The 22,665-nt window shown below is 42.8% G+C and overlaps 1 protein-coding gene across 3 annotated transcripts; it reads right to left on the bottom strand.

Moving 5' to 3' along the window:
* Window positions 1-25: 25 nt before the first annotated feature.
* lmtk3 (lemur tyrosine kinase 3) lies at window positions 26-22,543 on the bottom strand. 3 transcript variants are annotated; one of them, XM_079693431.1, is made up of 16 exons: window positions 22,028-22,543; window positions 19,544-19,692; window positions 19,018-19,165; window positions 17,178-17,251; window positions 16,871-16,989; window positions 15,528-15,615; window positions 14,378-14,526; window positions 14,056-14,140; window positions 13,787-13,908; window positions 13,293-13,442; window positions 7,008-13,197; window positions 6,731-6,894; window positions 5,915-6,048; window positions 4,899-5,236; window positions 4,726-4,810; window positions 26-1,449 (listed from the first exon to the last, which is right to left on the bottom strand). In XM_079693431.1, the coding sequence occupies exons 1-16, from the start codon at window positions 22,116-22,118 to the stop codon at window positions 1,319-1,321; spliced, it is 8,217 nt and encodes a 2,738-aa protein (XP_079549557.1). In that variant the 5' UTR covers window positions 22,119-22,543; the 3' UTR covers window positions 26-1,318. The 3 variants fall into 3 exon arrangements, with proteins under 3 accessions (XP_079549557.1, XP_079549558.1, XP_079549559.1); XM_079693432.1 differs by having other exon boundaries at window positions 15,528-15,612; XM_079693433.1 differs by having other exon boundaries at window positions 27-1,449; window positions 19,559-19,692; window positions 22,028-22,542.
* Between the last annotated feature and the right edge of the window lie 122 nt (window positions 22,544-22,665).

Below are 22,665 nucleotides of genomic sequence, written 5' to 3'. Positions count from 1 at the left end.
TTATTGCCATGAAACAGTTCATTAAGAGGTTCACATTTTGTAGTTTTTATTTCCCCTTGTTTATACATTATCCCTCGAAAACAATTGTTTAAACAATACAGGTTTTTAACCAACATTTAAACAGACTAAACAAATGGACTAGTTGGACCTCGACTGCATGATGGACTGTTATTAGTAGAAAATGGGGTAAATTAACAGATACACAAACAAATGGAATTATTTACTGATGAAAGGCTTCAATTTTTCATGCTAAACTACGATAGCGGTCTTTAAACAAGGTAAAAATAATGACAAGACAGCTAAAAATTCATAGACATTCAAAAAATAATGACACATTACAGGACATATTTTCTTACAGATTGGCATATATTAACAAGTAAAATTATACAAAATACTTATTTTTTTAGCAATTAAGACGTTTGGGAAAATATTTTTGATTGATTTGTTATGAAGATCTTAGAGAAGATATAACCAGATGCATTCTGTCCCAAACAAATCAGAGCAAAGTTAATAGGTTAATTGCAGTAAATCAAATAAATACAATTAATAAATAATCAAATCAATAAAATATTGCATGAAAACTTGTTTTAAATAAATAAATAAAATAAATATACTTAATATAAATTAACAACAAATCTTTTTGGAACTTAAAGTATAAAATAAGCATAGCTTGTTTCATTTTACGTGCAGTCTAAGAATACATCTAAAAGTAAACAGCTCTAAAATGATGTTGTATTCACTTGTATTATGATATTTGTACAAATGCAAATGAGTGTTGTCAAATACAGGAGTCAAGCAATTTCTGCTCCAAACTGCTGCCGACAAGAACATCTGACTGACTGCAATGAAAAACGTCTTTAATAAAGAGAGGAATGGAATCCAAGCGTTTACCTAGACGAATTAATGACTAAAGAAAGTGCGTTCCCCGCACATCTGGGGAATAATACCACAGAATGAAGAAGAAAGAGAGAAGGTAAGCTGGTACACAGCAAGACTCCCACTGCATAGCTGTCAAATCTGTTTCAGATTTTACAAAGCTCCAGGCTCCTCTTCTCCTAGCATATGCTGCCTTTTCCAAAGACTTAAAGAATAAAACTCTGTAAATAGTGGCAGGCAGGAGCACAACAAGCCCTGTCATACAAAATCCTGTCGCTGGTAAAACCTGGAATGTGTCCAGCTTTGAGAACAGGAGCTTCAATCTTTCGTTGCCTCTTCAATAAAAAAATAGCCTCTGGGTGAATGGCTGGTTGTTGGGGTTAATTTGCTGGCCAGTCCGAGAGGGTTCAGCTCCCACAGGTTCCCACGACGACACGTAACATCACGCGAGGTGGGGGTCGTTGGCAGGGCTGACAGTGAAGCGCGACGATGATACGTGTTTTGACCCCACAGACGACCTTGGTTTGATTGATAGATCCTCCTTCCTTTTTGATTCTTTGCTCTTGATGTTTCCTGATGGAAAGAGGAAAAATCTCAGTCACAAGTTCCTGGGATGCATGTGTTGAATTGTACTCCTATTTCAAAATGCTGCTACCAGACTCCTCACGTATTTTAACAAAAGAGTACAGTTCAGTAAATAGTAGGAATGTGATGTGTTTGTATTTATTCATTTCATGTTGCCAAAACAATACAATGCATAATTATTTTTGTTTAATTGTTTTCCTTCAGATTACAGATAATAATAATAATAATAATAATAATAATAATAATAATAATAATAATAATAATAATAATAATAATAATAATAATACATTACATTTATAAAGCGCTTTTCCTGGTGCTCAAAGCGCTTAATGATGTATAGCATACCCAGGTAACATTTCATTAAAATAAAATACATCAGAATTAACATACTGAAGTTCAGGTACACCATCCGTTTATGGCAGGGTATTTAATACAAATAGAGTAAGATATTACTATAAAACCAAATACAAGTCAGAACATAATCTAATGATCTATAATAAAATCACACTAAAGCAATGCTGGACAGATTCTAGTTAAAAATAGCTCAAACTGAACACAGCCTCTTCTTTCCGTTTCAAGTCTCTACAAAAGATCATGAAAGCATCTAATTTTGGAGTTTCTGCAGCCCAAAAGACACTGTGAGCCCAAACCTTCATTACTCTCTGAAATGAGGTGATCAGTGTACGAGATAGCGAGAGGAAGTCGAGGGAGCAAATGAAGACGTGTTGGGGAACACAGCTTAGCCTTGCATTGTTGAGCGCAGGATTTATGTCGCCGCTCAGTTCCACATGTCACAGAGCCGAGGGGAAAATTATAGAAGATTAATTCTGGCTGCATGTTTGGAGAGGAGGAGGTTGAAATTAGGGTTTTCCATTTCGGTGGGTGGGAGCGAGTTAGTGGCTGTCAGATTGTATTACGTCATTCTACGGCTCAAGGTGGGGACATAGGGATAGTACATGTGTAGAAGGGAAAATATGTCAGGCGCTTTATCTCTTGAGTCTGATAATAAGAGTCCAAAGCATCATAGTGGTACTGTGATGTTGCCCGTCTAAATATCCTTTAATATGAAACATTAACAAGACCTTTCATATAGGTTATTTACTCAGCAATGTTTTGCTGAGTGTTTTGCTGTTTTTCCATTGGGTCCAAGGCCGGATTAACCATTTGGGCAACCTGGGCAAGTGCCCAGGGGCCCTTGAGCAAAGAGAGTCCTCAGTGACAAGATGAAAAAAATATATATTATTTTAATTTTTTTTTTAAATCCGGGGAACAACCTCGCTCATCATACATTGTTTTAAATTATACTCACTCTTCACCATAAATAACACAGCTTTTCTATAGGGTCAAATTAATATATTTTCTAAAGCGTCTCTGTACTGTAGGTCTCACTCAAGCCCCCAGGAAGTGTGCCGGACTCTGATGAGAATATTCGTAGTGGCCAAACGGCAGTACTACACCTCCGTTAGGTTGCTGGGCCCGGAAACACTTTTTCCCATTGACTTACATTGGGAAAGAGTGGTCTGTAAATCGTTGGATAATTTTTTTTAAACTACCCAGTATGAACGTTTGTATAGCCCTTATTAAAAACACTCGGTCCTCAAGTTGTAAAATGTTCTAATAATATTATTCTGAGAGTTATTTTCCTCAGCATTATGAACGCGCATCTAACCCAAGGGACCGCACTGCCCGGCACGTTCGTAACTAATAAAACTCCTTGTGTACTTGTACAGCCAGCCAGTCATATTTTGGCATTAAGTGGGGTGCTGCTCTGAGGTTTTGAGTGATATTACCTAGGTATTCCTGAGCCATACACTATCTTGGGATTTTATCCATTGTATCTTTGTCTTGTGATTTTTTACTAAAAGGGCAAAAGGCTAGACCTACTTTGGTTGAACTATGTGGCTGCGTCCCTGCTTTTGACAAATAGGTGTGCGATTTGACATGCCAGATTGACTGAAAATTCTAAATATTGGTCATGTTGGTATGATTGGGTAGGCGTGGTGTTACTTGTTGGTACGTGGGTTGGGGGGGGGGGCCATGAGCGCTCAGTGCCCAGGGGCCCCTGGAGGTACTAATCCGGTCTTGATTGTGTCAAATGTTCAACGTATGTTTTACCGGGGCAATATGCTTAAATCATCTACCTACAGATTAAAGCCTACTGATGTTAAACTTCTTAAAACCTCCACTCTCAAATTGGCAGACAAGACTGACTTTAGACACTGATGGCGTCTTTCCTTTCTTTGCAATTTGAACTGTAGAAACAGCCCATACCAATCTGCCTGTGAACACAGGGATGACCCTCATGACATTGCTGTGCTTTGACCTGAATGCTCACGTATACACACTGACAATGCTATCTTGCTGATCTTAAGCAGGTTCATTATATTAAACATCGTACTAGCACAAACACAACCTACAGCAGAGGTATTGAATTTGGCCTTCTTCTACTTCAAAAACATTGCCCCCTCCGCCCATCATTCTCCTTCCCTGCTGCAGAAACCCTCATCCACGCATTCATCACTTCGAGACAGGACTACTGTAACAGCCTTTTTGGCTCATCATCCAACATTCTCAATAAACTTCAATACATCATCGTCACTGTTCTCAAAAACCTGTACTGGCTTCCTGTCCTTCAACAAATACACTTAAAAATCCTTCTCCTAACACACAAAGCACCCAACAACCAGGCCTCTCTCCTATCTCACTGAGCTGCTCCACCACCACAGCCCTTCCCCCTGCCTTCGCTTATCAGGTGCCAATGTCTTGTTCATTACTACATGGATCAAGCACCAAACCTAGAGCCTTCTCCATCGCTGCCCCCTCCCTCTGGAACTCATTCCAAAACACATCAGAGACGGCACAAACCTCCCCAATCTTCAAAACACTGATAACATCTCACATTTTTGACTGTTTTTAATGTGTGATTAATGTCCTATTGTTAAATTTTGTTTTTTTGGGCTTGATTTTATTTTTCTATCTTTGTAAAGGGTCTTTGAGCACCAGTAAAAGCGGATGACAAATACAATTTATTATTATTATTATCCTGACAATTTCATAAATGCTAACCTCCTGGTGGTGATGGAATCACCAAGCCAGTACGATTGTTTTTTTTGGGATTGTGAATTTTGGTTGAAATTTTAGAGTCTGAAAGTGGTGGACTGATTGACAGAGGTATTCCTAGAACCATGAAAAAAATGTCACTTCCTCATTGAGTCTAATCAGTAATGTGAGACTCTTAGGCGTTGTAAAATGTTTTGATCTTACCACGCAAATCCAACTTGCTGTTTTTGACCGTCACAGGGGCTGGACTTGTGGGCGCTGAACTGCCCAACTCATATGTTGGAGTTTCCTGTTGTAAGAAAACAGAAAAGTCAGGACTCCTTATATTGAATCACAAACTATCTCCTGTTAATAAATTATTTAGGAAAGGGAAGTACCTGATCAAAAAGATAGATTGTGACATCATCAAAAAAGGACACGTTTCTTCCTCTGTCCTTCTCTCTGTCCATCGGCTCCTTCGGTGATTTCAGTAAACTCCTGAGCCCGACGCGTTTGTCCACATCTGTTTCTGTGACGACTATCACCCTCCGGGAGCTCTCGTCCTCCTGCTCGTCCTCTTCCTCCTCATCGTCAGGGTCGCTTCCTGAGGACAGACCTCTCCGTCTCACAATTCGATTTCCAATCGCACCGTCCCCAAACCCTCCTTTTCCAGAGGAGGTGAGGGGCAGAGTCAGAGCGAGAGGAGGGAGGGCGAGGGACAGACGAGCAAGTTTTGCTGTGAATGTAGGGAAGAGAGGTTAGACATGAGATACAAATTATTTAAAGGGGCCCTATTATTATGTTTTTGGGGTTTTCCAACACACTCTTCGTGATAGGCTAAGAGGCCGGTGAAGCTGAAGCACAGCTAGTATGAGAAAAATAAAACACTTTTTGAACTTTAAAGAATGTAATCATGTCAAAGCAGAGGCACAAAATACAAATATAAACTCTGAAAATGTGCATACTAGGACCGCTTCAAAGATTTGGATGACATTTACAGAACCTTTACATGCAAAGATATGCTAGTTATTGACTGCTGTTGACATTCACTTTTTTCCTCTCTTTATCCTACCTTTTCTTCTTGAGACTGAAGAAGTTTACTTTAAATGGAAACCAATAACTTTGCCCACCCTGACCCTGGCATTTTATTGCTGGTTTTATTGTTGTTGCTGCTGTAGCACAGACAACTGGACCACTTTCCTGTTGTCTCTGAGCCTAGCAACTACCAAAAACACAGGATAAACTGGATTTTGTTTTTCACATTTACTCCAGTTGTTTCCCCCTCTGCTCTTTCTGCTACTTTGAATAGTAACCACATGGATACTCTATAGCAACTGTGTATGGCTACCGAAATATTCCAATTTGTATTTAATGATGTCAACCATGAATATATTTCCGTGCAACCTGAAGGTACCTTTCATAGCCTGGTTCGCAGTAGGCTGAGGGGTTGTGACCTCAGGTTGTTCAATCACAGTGAGCGGCTCAGCATTAGTTTCTTCATACTCCTTGTGCGGCTGAAAGCTCTGGGAACTTTCCTGCTCCTCTTGGCTACAACAACATCAACAAATAACAAACAAACATGAATTAAAACAGCAATATCAAAAGGTTTTTTAAACAAAATATAATCATATCGTTGTTTTTGTTGTCTAACCCTTGTGGTATCTGGTCATGCAGAGTTTTATTTAGATTTTTCAAGGATTCATCACTTTCATCTCATTTGTATTTCATTCATGGTGCTCACAACTAGATGAATAGGTTGATGGTATCCCTGTAACCCGCAGATGTTACTGTCAACAGTTTTCTTTGGAACTACTTTCTGCAAAACGTTCTACTTACTACTACTTTCTTGTCGCATTGTGTGCTGTTCAAAAGTAAGGGAGAAACTGTTTCTGAAAAGAGATGATCTTTCAAAATATATAAATGTTTAATAGTCTAAGCCCTGGAAATGAAAATCCATTCATCTCAGCTATACTGTGGTGAAGGTGAAGAAATATATCTTAAAAACTGAGAAAATGAAAATGAAAATGTTCTCTATGTCTGAATACTGCTGAGCCGCAATGACAAAAGTGTTTTGTGAATAAAAAACACTTTTAATGGCCTCCATAAGATACCACTAAAGGTAGAGGAAAGGTAGAACATTTGTGTTGTGTTTTTGTTTTGTTTTTCATGGTTTAGGGTCAATCGAGCATTTAAGACAAACGCAGATTTCCTAATCCAGCCTTCTTCATACCTTTCATCCTCGTTTTGCTCCGTCACAGTGACCAGCTCACTGCTGTTCTCTGCGATTTGTTCGCTCCAGGGTCTGATCATCGCCGTGTCTTTGACAGTCGACCCCCAGAGCATGTTTGTTTTCACATTTTCACTGAGGGAGAACTGCAGCCTTTCCTCACACACCTGAACGACAAAACAAAACAATGAAGAGGTGTGAATACACGTAGAAAGCTAATATAGAGAATGCTCTTACATCAAACAAAACAGAAAGAAAAAAGACAAAAAAACATGCTCACCTGCATCATGAGGCCATTTTTTGTTGTCATCTTAGAGAGAGAGCCATGGTCTTTGACATCAGATGTTTCACTCTGTGATCTCTGGCCGTCGTTCTTCTTCTCTTGAGAATCCAGGATCAGCTGTGGTGTTGACTCTACCAGAGTATCAGACTCGTCATTCGAATCCCCCCTGCTCCCCTCAGGAGTAGAGGAGCCACCTGTCTTCTCACCTTCATCACTTTCACCAACACTGCTGCCCTTCTGCTCAGGTGTCTTCTTCAGAGACTCCAGGATCTCCAGGTTCCCCAGAAAAAGGTCGCCCAGAGAGTCCTCTTCGTCCCCAGAAATGCAGCACAGTTGTTCGAGTTTTTCAAAATCCTCCAGGGGCTCCTCATCCAAATCTTTCCACTCTGAAATCAGTAATTCTGGGAGGTTATTGAGGGGAACTTGGGGTGGAGATGGGGTGGCAGATGAAGTTTCCTGGAACAGATTATTCGGTTCATCCTGTATTTCTGTGTTGGGTGTGAGGTCGCTCTCATCGGCCAGGGTTATATGCACAGTGGGGAGGTTCAGGTTGGCTGAGATCCCTTTACTCTGAGTTGTAGCAGGTGGTGATTCTTGTAGAGGTGGCTCTGACACGTCTGCGCTGTGAGTTGGGGAAATATACGACTCTGTCTCAGTACTAGCAATAAAGTCTTCTAGATTAATGTGACTAATAAACTCCTCTGCCTCGATAACGGATGGCGGTGGGCTAGGAAAAGAGTCATCTAAACTCTCCAATTTATCATCTTGCACATCAAGGTCTATGCTTGGTGGAGGACTAGGGAAATCTACCGAGCTGAAATTGTCGACCTGTGGATCTGTGTCCTCCTGCATATCAAGGTCATCAGGACAATAGATGGGATTGGGTGGAGGGGGCAAGTCTCTGTAATCCTCTTCTTCATTCATAATGCTTACTCTCCCTTCTACGTATTCCTTAGCATGCCATGGTCTGGTTTCCTCCTCTGATTCTGCGCCTGATTCAACATTTTCCAAGTGGGAAAGGTTCTCATGAGGAGCTTCGGTGATGCAAATAATTATACTTGAGCTTTCTAAAGTTTGACTGAAGCAGCTCTCTGGGTTAGAGATGGTTTCATCAATTTGCTTGGTTGATGTCTCTTCGTCTTTTTGGAGATTCTGAGGACATCTGTTAAAATTTTGATTTTCTTCCGTCTCTGTGGAGTCCTGCAGACCTTCGTTGTCTGTACATAAAATCTTACTCTCGTCCTTCTCCAAGGACTCCTGCTCTGGGATTTCTTTATTCTCCACTTCAATATCTGAGGTTTCTCTTTCCAGGTCTTTGTTGAGACAGCCAATTTCTATGAAGTTCTCAATATTTTCCTCCTGTTGTATCTCTACCTGTTGTATCTCTACCACTTCTTCCAACTGTTGATCATCACTGTCTGCAGAGTCCCACCTTTCCTTCAGGGCAAGATTACCCACAAGTCCTTGTGTTTCCTCGTTCCTGGTTTCTTCACTGCCCGCCAAGATGGCAGGATGAGTTTCACTTCCTGCAAGTTCATCGTTTTCTTCAGCCTCCCAAAACTCCTGACCCACAACGAGCCTTTCCCCCACCTCCCAGGCTTTATTACTGAACCCAGAGAACAATTCAGACCTGAGTTCAACATCTTGGCTCCTCCTCTCTGGTGAGGCCCACTGGTCATTTTCATCAGGCCACAACCGTAAATCACTTGACTGTAAAAAACGATGGCAGTCAAACTCCCCCCTAACGACACCAGATTCGGTTAGTTCTTCATCCTCCTCCAGGGCGCTCCATAACTCTTTAGTCTTCACATCCAGGCCCTCGCAGGAGCTATTATCCACATTGTTAGCAGAGTCCATCCGACTCACTGTCCCTCTCAAGGGGGACTTTTCCTTCATGGCGTTACTCAGCTCTGTGGCAGCCAGCTGTTTCTCCGTCTCCGTCTCCGTCTCCGTTTCCGTCTCCGTCGTGACCTTCTTTACCTCGCTGCCTTCTGAGCATTGCAGGTTTCTCAGGCCCAGCTCGTTGTGGTCCAGCCTCGGCCTCTCTTCACCTCCTTCAGACTCTTCATCACCCTCCTCGGCCCAAGAAGGACTAATCAGACCACTCTCTTTATCAAAGACAGACGTCCCGTCATCGCTTGACTCGACTACTGACGCCGCTGGATCTCCGAGTGTGGGGTCACTGCTTTGAATTCCGTACATGGTGGATAACCTTGACTCTCTGTTGTCATCTTGAGATGGTGTTGCAGATTGCACAGCGTCATTTCCACATTTGAGAGAGTTCATTGCAGAAATATCAATATCAGTCTCTGTTATACTTGTGGTGTTGGGCCTCAAGACGCAATCCTTTGACAGACTGCCAGATAGAGCCTCGATCAAAACGTTTTTCTCAGCGAGGCTCTTGGATTGCAGATTAAATTTGTTCTCTGCAGCGTCCTGGTATTTGCAATCTGTTATCTGAGCGACGACGCCATCTGTGTAGTCGTTGTCTATCGGATACCCGCTGCTGTGAGGAAGCCCTTTCAGTGGCTCATCATCTAATTTTGTGAATAACTTATCAATTAAGTCAACACAGTCCTTGGCCTGCTGATCATCACACAGCAGTGATGACTCTTTGCTCTCGTTTTGGAAAATGCCAGAGTCATCTCTCTGTGTTGACTCAAGCTCTTTGTTCAGAGAATCTTCATCATCACCTAAATCAGGGACGGAATTCTCTGTAGCATGTTGATATAAAGTTATACTTTCCTCAAACATCTCAATAGTTGTTCCACTTTCACTTTTCTTATCCGACGTCTTTTTACTATTTCTTAAGGGGCTCTTTTCTCCATTCTCCCCCTCCTCCTCAGTTTTCTCCTCTATCCCAGTCAGAGTTCCCCTGTCTGCTGCTCGACTGCTGCTCGGCCTGGAGGCCATGAGTCCGTCACTGCTCCTCCTGGTCATCCCGTCCCCCTCCCAGTCGCTGTCTGAGAAATATGCAGAGTCTCGATGGGGTGTTTCATTTCCCAGAGCTCGCCACCCGCCACTTCCCACTCCGCCTCCGCTGCTCGTCCATGAGTCACTGGGTGTGAGACAGTCGGCTGAGTTTGAAGTCAAAGGAGACAGGACCGAGTCTGTGGGGGTCATGAGTGAGACGTCAGAGGAGGGGTCCCAGTCTGGAGTAGTTGGAGTGATAGCAGGAGCGGCTTCCTCTTGGGAAATGTGACAAGGTTTTTCCTGCCCAGTGTCATTGTTTTCTCTCTTTGCCTCATCATGAATCTGAGAACCAAAATTCTCCAGATCTGCTGCAGTGATATTTTCAGAATCCACTGCAGAAATGATATCAGTGTGGTACTTTTCTTGGTCAACATCACATGTTGTCTGATCGTCTCTCTCAGGGCTGCTTGCCCTGTCTGCTCTCATTAACCCTCCATTCCCTATAACATCTTCTCTTTGAGTATCTGTTTCCAGCGATTCATTCTCCTGCTGTGTCACAGTGTTGGATTCTGCTGTTTGCTCTCCTCTTGCAGGTAAAGCGGGGCCATCTAAAGTCTCCTCCTCATTCTGACTTGCATGTGTTTGGTTGTGCAGGAGGCCGTTTTTGGGCATGATTTCTGAAAACACAAAATCACCAGATTGGCAGTGATCAGCATCGCTTCCTTCGCTGTCCGATGTGAGAGGTTGTTTATTTGATCCTATATGAAGGACTGGGATCTCCGGTTTCATAGAAACCTTTATCTCGCTCTTTTTAGCCCTCTTGGTCACTTGAGCATAGATGGCCTCAGTTGGTGTTTCCTCTTTTCCTTTGTTGGATGCTCGTATGGAGCTCTCCGACTGAAACCTGATGGTCTGAGCGGAGCCTGGGTCAATGCAAATGGACTCGTATTCAGGAGATAGTGGAGTAGGGGAGTAAGATGAATCTGTCTCCTTTTTGTTTGTGGCAGCGTTTTGTCTGGATATGATTTCCGTCAGGAAGGTCTCTGCTGATTGGATCTCCTTCAGGAACTCCTCCCTGGTCATCTCTGTCTTGGCAGGCTCCTGCTGCAGGTCAGACTCCTGCTTCCCGACAGTGATCTCAGAGAGGAGGGAGCGGGATCTCCGTATTCCTTTAGAGTACGCTTCCTCAGCCTCGGTGTACGTGGGCAGGCCAGGCGCACAGACATAGGGCCGCAACCTGGATCCTGAAGGATAGAGGTATTTGACTGGATCGGGTTGAGATCCTCCCTCTGGACCCGTGTCCATGCCTGTGTCAATCTCTGTGAGGAAGAGATCCCTCTGAACTGATTCGTTAGTGACTGTTTGGTCCTCCTCATTTCCCGAGCTGTGGTTGCGTTTCTCTGACCCCCATGACTGTCCTGCTGACCCCAGCTCTGTGATCAGCGACCGGGAGCGCCGCATCCCTCTGTTGGGCAAAACAAAGTTCCCCCACGTCTCTCCATCTCTTTTCTCCTCCTTCTTTCCCTCCCATGGAGTCTCAGACTTGGACTCAGTGGACTCTTTCACACTCGAGATCTCCGTCAGAAACAGATGCATGGGGGATTTTTGGGCAGCGGCCACACGTTCAGAAAGGAGTTCAGCATCTTCCCTCCAGATGGCCGGCAGGATGGTGTCAAGTCGGGACTGAGTCCTTTTCATTCCCCTGGAGAAGGAGTCTCCAGCGGAAGGGTCTGCATCTTCAGAGAGGCTGGAGTGAGGGACAGAGTTCCCACCGCTTCTCTCTGGGGACGTAAAAGGAGAGTCATCCTCGTCTGAGTAGGTAGGACTTGATGAAGACTGTCTGTCAGGATGAGGGCGGGGTAAATTACGGTAAATTGGGCGAAACGGGTTTTCTCTGCGAATGGGGGAGTCAAAGTCTTTTGCACGAGAATGGGAACTGTCCTTGGAGTTGTGCAAGGATGCTAAATGCCTGCTGCCACCCTCTCTGTCAGACAAGTCACAGGATAGCGGGTCTCTGTTCGAACTCTGCATCTGCGGCCTACTGTATCTGGAATAAGTCTCCGCTGTGTTGTAGCTGGGAAAACCTCTTTGTGGTTTGGAGTGGGGAGGGAGGGGTGGGGGACACATTTGAGGAGGTTGGGGGTAGATCGGATGGCTGGATGGGGGAAGGGAGGGGGATAGCGACGGGGATGGGGGTAGTGTCTGTCGGGCCCTATGGAGGCCCAGGTGATTAAAGGTAGTGATGTGATGGGGGTCTGTTTCGATTTTCCCCCCGATGGTGTAGTGAGGCAGTCCTCTGTAACCGAGTGGAGGAGCGGGGAGGGGGCGCGAGTAGAGATGGTTGGCTGACGACATGGACATAGAGCGAGGCTTGGGAGGAAGGACCGGGGCTATTTTATCCGGATCACTACTCCTTCTCCTGTCCTCCTCATCATCATCATCGTCTCCTAAATCGACTACTGAGAAGTCAGTCACTCTGCTCGAAGTGTCTCTGAACTCAGCCACCCCTGTGTTGGGCACATGGAGATGAACCTCGCTCGATCTCACCATCTGGATACCCTTCCCACACTTGTCAGACGAGAAATAAGGGACTCGCTCTTTTCCCAGCATTCCACTGCGGATCTCCATCAACTCCATGTCTCCGAGGCAGATCGAGTCAGAACGGAAAGACTTCCCTTTAAGAGTTGGCGACTTGTCCTGGGGAGTGTGCTCCTCTAATCTGATGTAGTACTCGCTGGCGAGGGAGGGGCTGCGGGCGCTTATCACCGGGACGACGGTGGGAGTGTCCAGAGACTGCCTGTGGTTATTGTTCACACTTGGGATTGGCTGGGGAGGAGGGAGAGGTTTGTAGCCGCGTCTGGAATGAGCCTTCTCCCAGAAATACTCAAAGTTCAAGCCTTTGCTGGTTTCGGTGACTGTCAGGATGTCGTCCAGTTCAGTCGAGGACGCGTTGATACAGTTCCCCACAGGGTCCAGCAGGGGGTAGGAGTTGTCTCTGTCCTCCCTGCCGTACTCTCTCTCCCGTTGCCGCTCGTTTGCTGCAATCTGGAAAGCCGGCGGTCGGAGTAAGTCCCAGCGCCTTTCAAACGACTCATCGCTCTCCCCTCGCCTTCTACTGCCCTCCTCATACTCCTCATCCTCTTCATCTTCTTCCCCAACACTATCCCTTGCTATTCCTCGCTCTGCAGCCAGGAGGGAGGAGAGGAGGAGGAAGATCTCTGCGATAGAAGGGCGTTGGGATGGAGGTAGCCAGCAGGACTGCATGATCTCATACCTGAGGACAGGAGAGACAAACAGAATTAGAGCATAATCAATACCATTAACATAATCATCCTTTCTGCAAACTCCACTCAGTGGATAAGCACTGACCAGTAGTCGGCATGGGAGAGTTTGAGTCTGGGCTGAGCCAGGGTGATCTGTCTCTCCCTAATGACGAAGGTCAGCACCTCTTCGTCACTCAGGTGTCTGTGGGGCTGAGAGCCAAACTCAAACAGCTCCCATATAACCACCCCCAAGGACCTGCAGGGGGAAATGAAATGTAGAGATGAAGAGACACAGATCTTCACAGACCTATTTGTTATGTAATGCTTTTAAAGGAACACTTTGTTTTACACAGAGCTCTGACTCAAAAGAAACAAGACTGAGGCACGATAAATACATAAAACATGTAATAAGAAGATATTCTGTTTGTTATACCAGTTTTTTCATGATATTATTAAAGGGAAAACTTGCTTGAGAACCAAATAGATGGATACGATCATAAATTACCCACATGAAATATCCATATCCTACCTGGCTTGCACTATATAATCAGATGTGACCGCTCTAAATGAATACATAGAAATCTATACAAATGTACAAACCACATATTGCTGGCCTTGGTTTGGTCAGTAACGATGAGAGATCCTCTGTACTCCTCCAGCAGCTCAGGAGAAATCCAGCGCAGCGGGATCCATAACTTATCAGGAGTTAGGTAATAGTCCTCCTTCACAATGTCATACAACAAGAATTATTTTTATAAATGCACTGTCATTATCTGAATGACGAATTTACACATGTTAGAATGGAAATCAATCTAATATCCTACATGGATCCACCAAGGGTACATTTTGCAGATCAAATCAAAACGTACCTTGTAATGGTTGTGTGAAAGGCCGTAGTCACCTATCCTGACAGTGAGGTCAGAGTTCAGCAGGCAGTTTCTTAAAGCCAGGTCGCTGCAGAAAGTAGGCACAACCTCCATCAATCAGCCACATTCAACAACAATATAAAATCTTAGTAAACCAAAAAGACAAGTTCCAGCACACGCCAAGATAAACATTAGATTATTAAAAGAGTTCATAAAAAAAGGAGCAAATTACCTTCTTTTTAATGTCATGACATATATTTTTAGAGATACAATCTTGTTTAAAGATTAGATCCTGATTATGCGCAGAGGTGAAGTCATGACTAACCTGTGGATGTAATTGTTTTCATGGAGATGCAGCAGACCGGAGGTGATCTCAAAAGCCATTCTCTGAAGAGTCAAGAGGTCCCGAGTGGGCAGGTCAGGAGTCATCCCATCTGACTTGCGCTGGGCCCTCAGGTACCTCTTCAGGTCGCCCTAATTGAACATCACAACAGTAAAGCCAGCAGTCAATTGCATGCATGCTTAAGTACAAGGTAAGGTAATGCCAGTTTGGACAACATTGTGCACACTAAGTGCTTGTGTCCTTCTTGTAAAACAGATGATTCAGAGAACAGAGAATATGTAGGACATCTGCAGTAAATCCATCCCTTTTTAGGGTGTTTTCCATCAGAGAGGCTCAAACCAGCAGGGTATTGGTAATAAGGTGGCAGCCTTGGTATTAGTCTTGTGAGCTTAAGGGAAGGCTATGAACATAAAGAATAAATAAATATAATGAGGACTATAAAAAAAGGATTGAAAATAACCACAAGAAATAGACAATAGGAGATATAATCCTACATGATAATAGCAGTCTACGAAGCCCTCAGCGTTGTTTGGCTTCTCTCACTGTGTTGATATAATTGATCTGTGTGTGTCTTTGTTTGGCCGGAGAGTCAACTCATATGGTTTCCTTAATCAGTCAGGGAGTAAGCCCGATGAGGGAAGGAAAACAAGCTGGCGTATTGATGTAAAGCTGATTCAAGTTCTACCGGAACATTTATAACATAATCATTTATCATTCCTGCAGCAAATGAGATGATTACAATGACATTAAAACCATTTAATCAAGGGGTAAATGAAGTTAAGACCAGTTGAAAACAACCCATACATTTAATGCAACTCTTACACCAATCTGTATAACTACAGACTCAACAGCTGTCGTGTCAATAAACAGCACAGAATTTTCAGATACAAGTTGAACAACCAACACAGCACTGAAAATGAAAGATTATTTGAGCACAAATTTTAGATAAACGAAGCGAAATGAGAAAAACAAGCAGTAGTTCATCTTTAAAAGACACATTACAATGGTTGCACTTATGTTGCTAGTTTTGAGTCACAGGCCTTGTTGACAAGTATTTATGTTATTTTGTGTACACACCAAGCTAGTTTTAATTTCCCTTTTGTTCGATATTCAAACAGCAGTTTGTACTCACCAGTTGACAGAACTCCATAACCAGGAGGAAGGGGACGCTCTCACTGCACTTCCCCAAACACTGAAGGACGTTCGGATGTTTTAAGCTCCTCGAGGAAGAAAGAGAAACCAGATAGATGAACAGACAAACAAACAGTGATAGATAGATAGATTGATAGATAGATAGATAGATAGATAGATAGATAGATAGATAGATAGATAGATAGATAGATAGATAGATAGATAGATAGATAGATAGATAGATAGATAGATAGATAGATAGATAGATAGATAGATAAATAGATAGATAGATGGATAGAAAGATATAGATAGATAGAGTGATAGAGAGATAGAGATAGATAGATAGAGTGATAGATAGATAGATAGATAGGTAGATAGATAGATAGATAGATAGATAGATTGATAGATTGATAGGTAGATAGATAAATAGATAGATAGATAGATTGATTGATTGATAGATAGATAGATAGATAGATAGATAGATAGATAGATAGATAGATAGATAGATAGATAGATAGATAGATAGGTAGATAGATAGATAGATAGATAGGTAGATAGATAGATAGATAGATAGATAGATAGATAGATAGATTGATAGGTAGATAGATAAATAGATAGATAGATAGATAGATAGATAGATAGATAGATAGATAGATAGATAGATAGATAGATAGATAGAGTGAGTGATAGATAGATAGATTGATAGATAGTGTGTGTTTAGCTTGTTGTTATGTAGGTGTGTTTACATCAGACACAGAAAAGATAACAGGAAAAGTGAAATGTTTGTGCGAGTGAGAGCACGAAATAGACAGCATATGAAAGTGTGTGAAAATGACTCTTTGTGGGTGTATATGTGTGTGTGAGTATGTGTGTGCAGGCATGGTGGTGATGTTTGTAGTGGGATTTGCCCAGAGATAGCAATAGAGAAAAAAGAACATAAAGACCTTGCTGCTTCCTCTGTGTATTAGTGTGTGTGTGTTTTATTATCATCTACCTTCAGTAACAGTATCTCTCTAAGTATACAATACAAAATTAAAACAATATTTTTTAGAGTGTAAACAGGTTGAATCCAAGCCAGACCCAATGTCGCTCCTTCAGTCAATGATTGAAAATGCCGTTTTCATCAACTTAAAACACTCTATGCACATACCGCCTTACCTGTAGGATCTGTTATTGATGGCTAACATTAACTTATTTTAGACACGTTTTCCTGTAGTGCAGATTTCCTTCAGACCCGATTTGAACACTGTACTCTAATCACACTGTCAAACACAGTAACGAACTGTGACAGTAATTGTTGTCAAGACAAAGTAACATTGTTTTGCGTCCAAAATGGTTTCTCACCTGTACGGCTCGGACTCTGCCAAGAACTTCCTCTGCTCCAGAGGGCTGGCACTGACACGCAGCTCCTTCACCACGACCTGAGAGGAGCTGCAGTCACACAGCACCTCGGCCAGGATCACCTGAACAGATCAATGAGTAATATCACGGGAGAGTGCTCAGGAGAGGACCAGCAGTAAAACAACAGCCTTTAGTTTACACCCCTCATCTGGTCATTAAATATAACAGATCAGAAAAATGTATCTGTGACCCGGGTTATATTTTACATGAAAACTAAATGGTGTAGGAATATTAGAGTTGATTGTCTCACCTTTCCGAACCAGCCATTTCCTATTTCCTGAAGATAGTTTAAAGCGTGTCTTTTGAAGCACTGCGACTTGGAGTCTGTAAAATAGACGAGGAATAAAAAAAGATCAGGGTCACAATCTGCGTTTGATGTTCTTATATGAAAGTACATTTTGTAACTGCAGAAAAGATCACTTTTAAAAACTGATGATACACTCAGGGAAGATCCAGAATCTATGCATTTGAAAAGTATATCTATACCAGGAATAAGATGTCTCCTACTTGGCTGAAGAAAATGTTTTCATGTTTCTGTGTCTCTGTATGCACCACTTATACCAAAGCAAATTCCTCGTATGTGTAAACCTATTTGGTTAAAAAACTGTTTCTGATTCTGATGTTTCCACATCATTTTTAAGTAACTTGTATATTGAACCACAAAAGGCTTCCAAATGTGGTGTGATATAACAAAATCATGATGTAATACTAAGAGAGAGACTTGTATTTAGTTCAGCACAGATAAACGTTCAGCAAATACAATTTAAAAATGGCTTCTAGTGGGCACACATTATTCTACACAGCAAAGTATCAGAATTACAAAAAAACATTGCTGCAACAAAATGAATAAGGTGTGCTGATAGGGGCGTCACGATACACCCAATACATATTTATGGTGTATAAATAATTGATGTCATGTCAACCAGTGGCGTAGCCAGGAATTATTGTGTGGGTGGGCTTGGAGAAATGTAGGTGGGCCAGGGGGAGACTTATTAAGTGTGGGGTCTGAGCTGAAAACTTCATTAATGATTTTATTTATAGTTTAATGCACTAATTAAACATAAGCATAAACATAAACTAACAGTGAAAACAAAAACATAGGCTCGGCGGCCTCAGAATGTGTAAAACTGACATCCACATGACTGGCTTGGCGGCCACAGGTTGTTTATCCTTGACAGTCGCACAGTGGGCACACACTGAGAGTGCTTTCATATTCAGCAAATGTGTACACGCTTCACTGCAGACCTCAAGAAGAAATAAGACTTTCATTCACTCACGGCAAAACTTACTTTACTAATTTACACACGGTAAAAAAATGCACTCCCTATTCCATTGTCATGAAGGTGGAATCTAACTATATCCAGAATAAGTTGTATTGGATCCAGGCTAGAAACATGTTTATTTCTGCTGTAAAGTTGGGCATTTTAACATGGGGGTCTATGGAAATAGCTCCTTTCTGCATCCATACCATGTCGGCCAGATGAACTGCAGTTTGTGGCACTTCCTTCTGCGCTTCCCGGCTCTGCCCCAGAGTTTGCCGCTTGTCAGGAACGTCAAAATTGCTATGACGCGCTGATTGGCTGTGGGTGGGCCAGACATGCATGTGCTGATGTCAACACATGCTGATATCAGCACATCTTCAACCATTTATTTTTCTTTCTTGAGGCCTTATGGACTTTCTTTTATTAGGAGTTCATCAGGTTCAATTTCAATTTGTGTAATTGTTCTTTTAATATATATTTTGATAATTTTGTGTGAATTTATTTTGGCCATGATCAATGGCCTGGTGAATATCGTGACTAGCTCGCACCATCCCTATCTGAGGCCAAATGTCCAACGTGGCCGGCCTGCACAGAGCACTGATGCAGAATTTTCTCAGATCAGAGTTTCCACTCCATTGAACTGCAGAGGGGAGTCCAATGCAACTGGTTGTGCTCTCGGTTTGAGACCTTTAATGGATCCACATCAGTGATTCAGGCAACAGACCATGAGGGAGTTCAGTGCAGGATATTTCTTCAGCTTCATTTTCGGGGGTTTTGTGTGCTCAAATAAGTGTCAGAGAACAGGAGTTGTTTTTTTTAGGTTGTTACCTGCTCCATCCTGCAGGGCAGGGCAGGTGGGCCTGTCTCTGACCGGCAAGGTGTAGACCTCAGGGAGGGAGGGACATGACGACAGGCTGTCCTCCTGGATAGGACTGGAGCCTCCAGAGATCTCTTCTCCATCTGCATTGTCAAACTCCTGGTGGTGGCACAGCAGCATAAGGAAATCACAATACCGGTTGAAAATATAAAATAAGCTGCAGTGTCACTTGATAATATGTCTGGATTGAGCGAGGCAGACAATGAAAAAGCAGCCACTCTTAACTAATGACACCCTGTCTGCCTGCTCAACAACACTGTCAGCTCGAAGGATGGAGGCTTAGTTAAGATTAGACTGGGAGATGATTATTGACAATTTCTGCTTCATTAAGTTGGAAATATTGTCTCCTGTTTCTATTTCCATGTCAAATCCTCCCTCAGTTAATCAAGCCAAGCTTAAATTAAAGAAAAATACATGCCAGCATGCATAAAAGGTGTGTGAAAAAATAAAGCAGAGAAGGGTGAATAGATCTCTTACATGTTGAAGACTTACATTGAACCCCACTCCTCCTTTCTTACAGCACAGGCAGGTCAGGAGCAGCAGGACAAAAGAGACGAGCCCCGAGCAAGAGATGAGGATGACGACGTAGGGAGGAGGAGAGAGGGAGGCAGCCCTGGTCTGAGAAACTGAGTGAGAGAAAGGAAGAACATACAAGAGAGGAAAGGATTTAACACATAAATATATGGGTGGCAGATTGTTAGGTCTGAGTCAGTGAGAAGGAAAGAGAGAATTCACTGAATCAGAAAGGTGTAACATCTTGGTACACAGGTGTTTTGTTAAGAGGGAAACCATTGGAGCGTTTCTTAGTGGCAGGTTTGGGGAAACAGTGGAGAACCCCAATGGACAGCTTGCTTTAGGGATTTGGAGGGAGAAAGCAGGAAAACAAACTAAGTTGAGGATAAAAAACGAATCGTCTGTATCAGTAAAAGAAAATAGAGACTGGAGTTAAAGTTTGAAAGTGGGATAATATACCATTCCAGTAAGGGAAAAAAGCACGGGGGGAAAGGGAAATATCAAAAATGGCATTCCACTCAGGAAACACAGTTAAGAAGCAGGGAGGGGTGGCTGGTTGTCATTTAGGTAAAAAGGAGCGCTAATTGGGAAGGGTTGGAAACTGGAAAAAAGTTACTGAAATCAGGAAGGTTTACTACTCAGGTAAGAGAGGGAGGGATCGGGACATTTTGATATTTGTACCTCAACGTGGTTGATTGAGAGAAGTGAACCATCTGTAGAAAAGAAAAGGGGCAGGGCAGTGTGGTTAAATACCCTTCAGGTATTGTCTATAGTTTCCATATTAACACTGTAGCCGAAATACGTCAAACATTATATCAGTAGAGGAACAATGTAACCTTGAAACAGTCAGAAGCTGTCCAACTCAGGCTTAACACATTGAAGGACACATTATAAACATTAATATTCAAACCATACCTCAGCCTATCTTTTCAGTGTAAACAAAGCAGCATTTTAGACATTAAATGACACATGACCCTAACCCTAACCCTATTAGCAAGGCAGTTATTAGGAAATGTTAACCCTGTACTCTCCTAATAAACTTTTAGAACTGTATTCACTGATATTACAATAAATTACTTACACTTTGAATTGTTGTTATCCAAAAACAAAGCTCTATTACTAATGTTATCTAAAATAACTATACGCATGTGAAATAAAAACCTATTTTAGGTTAAAAAAATATATAATTCATGGGATTACAATTTTGAAATCTTTTCTTGAAATGTATGACTTGGCTAATGTTTTACAAGTCACTGCACAGTCTTAAAATATCCCAAATTCATTCTCCATGTCACTCACAGAAATCCAAAAATAGATTCATTCACAGGGTTTTGATATGGTAAACACTGCATACATAAATTTCAAAGTATAATGAATAATTAACCAACTTAATAAATATTGTAACAAGAGGATCAGCATTCTACTAAAAACACAAGTTATGCGTTTTTTCCCCAAGATACATTTGTGGGCCGCATTTCGAGTAACACTTTTAGCATCTTGTTTTTTTGTCTTTTTCTTGTTCACAGAAAAGTTGGAACATAACAGGATTGTACTTGTTTTACACAGCCTGCGCAACAGTGAGTAAAGATGTGACCAGAATATAAAACCACATTCGTACCAAAGTGTGGGCTCATCAATGATCAAATCTGATGCAAATTCAAATAAATGTTATACTCTGGATTCCACAGCTAATTTGTGATATTTGTACATGCAAAACAGGGGCTATAGGAAAACTGAAAGACCCCTTTGGGTAGTGTGGCCCCATAAACATGCACCACAAACATAAGTGATGGCTCCAATCCTGATGATGCACAATTCCTGTGCAGGGCTATTCTTTCATCTTTCCCTAGACAGATTTCCAGACAGACACTGCATATAAATAGGAACCTAACACGGGGCCTTTTCCACCAGCCCCGGTGCCAGGAGCTCGTATCAAAACAATACATCACAACACAATGACTGCACATTACACAAACACAACACACTGCCTGATCTTGGGGGGAAGAAGGCATATTCAGATAGAGAAAATAAAGATGCCAACAGTAGGAAATAGGCTAAATAATCTCCGGTGCAAAGCAGAGGCTATTTATAGACTACATATATCGCACTGACCGACGTTTTTGGCCAGCTATTCATACAGAATATGCTGTTTTCAAATGGCATCGATGTGAGGCCCGACATCGAAACACCCGCCCCCCCCCCCCCCTAATATTTTCATCCCTGCATGCAAATATGGTACCCTACCCATCACCAAACCAGACTCGCTCCTGTTTTGATTAAGCAAGCCACGTACACTACAATAATAATTCTCATTATGTCTCATAACACAGCCAGTAGAGAGGCCTTTTGATTACTGACTACATCCCCCATCTCTGCTCCTTTCTCCAGCATCCCTGACAGGTTTTCAATCCCCCTCCTCCTCCTGTCCTCCTCCTCTCCTCCGCTCACCTTCCCTCTGCGGGGCTCCGAGGGCTCTCTCCGGGCTAAGATACGACATGGTCCCCGCCAGCGCCACCATCACCCAGCAGTGTGGCCGCATCGTCGCCGCGTCCGGAGCAACAACACCATCCGAGCGACGCTGCTGGCTGTCGGTGTCCTCCTCTCCCCCGCCACGGTCTGTACCGTCTCCGGGCTCACGCTGTCTGTGTGTCTCCCCCCCTCTTTTCTCCTAATAATAAAGAAGCGTCTCCTTGCCTTCCTTGTTGTGCTCTCCCCCCTCCTTTTCCTTTTCTCTCGCCTCCTCCCCCCTGCTTTAATCCGCAATTAAACACGGTGCTCTATTGTGCATCCTCGGTCCACGTTACTCCGCGCATCTCTGTTGAAAACAACCACCCGTTACAAACACACGCGTATATATAACATTTCTTTCTCCCCCCCTTTGCTTCAGTGGTGGAGGGGTGTCTGTGTTTTTCTCCTCCGCCAGCCTACGTCAGACACACACGGCACGCATTGTCATGGTCCAGCTCCATACCCAGAGAAGAAGAAAATACATCCGTGATAATATTCCCACTGGGAGGCAATGTAGTGTGTGTGTGTGTGTGTGTGTGTGTGTGTGTGTGTGTGTGTGTGTGTGTGTGTGTGTGTGT

This window comes from Notothenia rossii (assembly GCF_949606895.1).
Source record: "Notothenia rossii genome assembly, chromosome: 7".
NCBI lineage: Eukaryota > Metazoa > Chordata > Actinopteri > Perciformes > Nototheniidae > Notothenia > Notothenia rossii.
The sequence above is the reverse complement of the archived record's forward strand: the minus strand, read 5'-3'. Positions and strand labels throughout refer to the sequence as shown.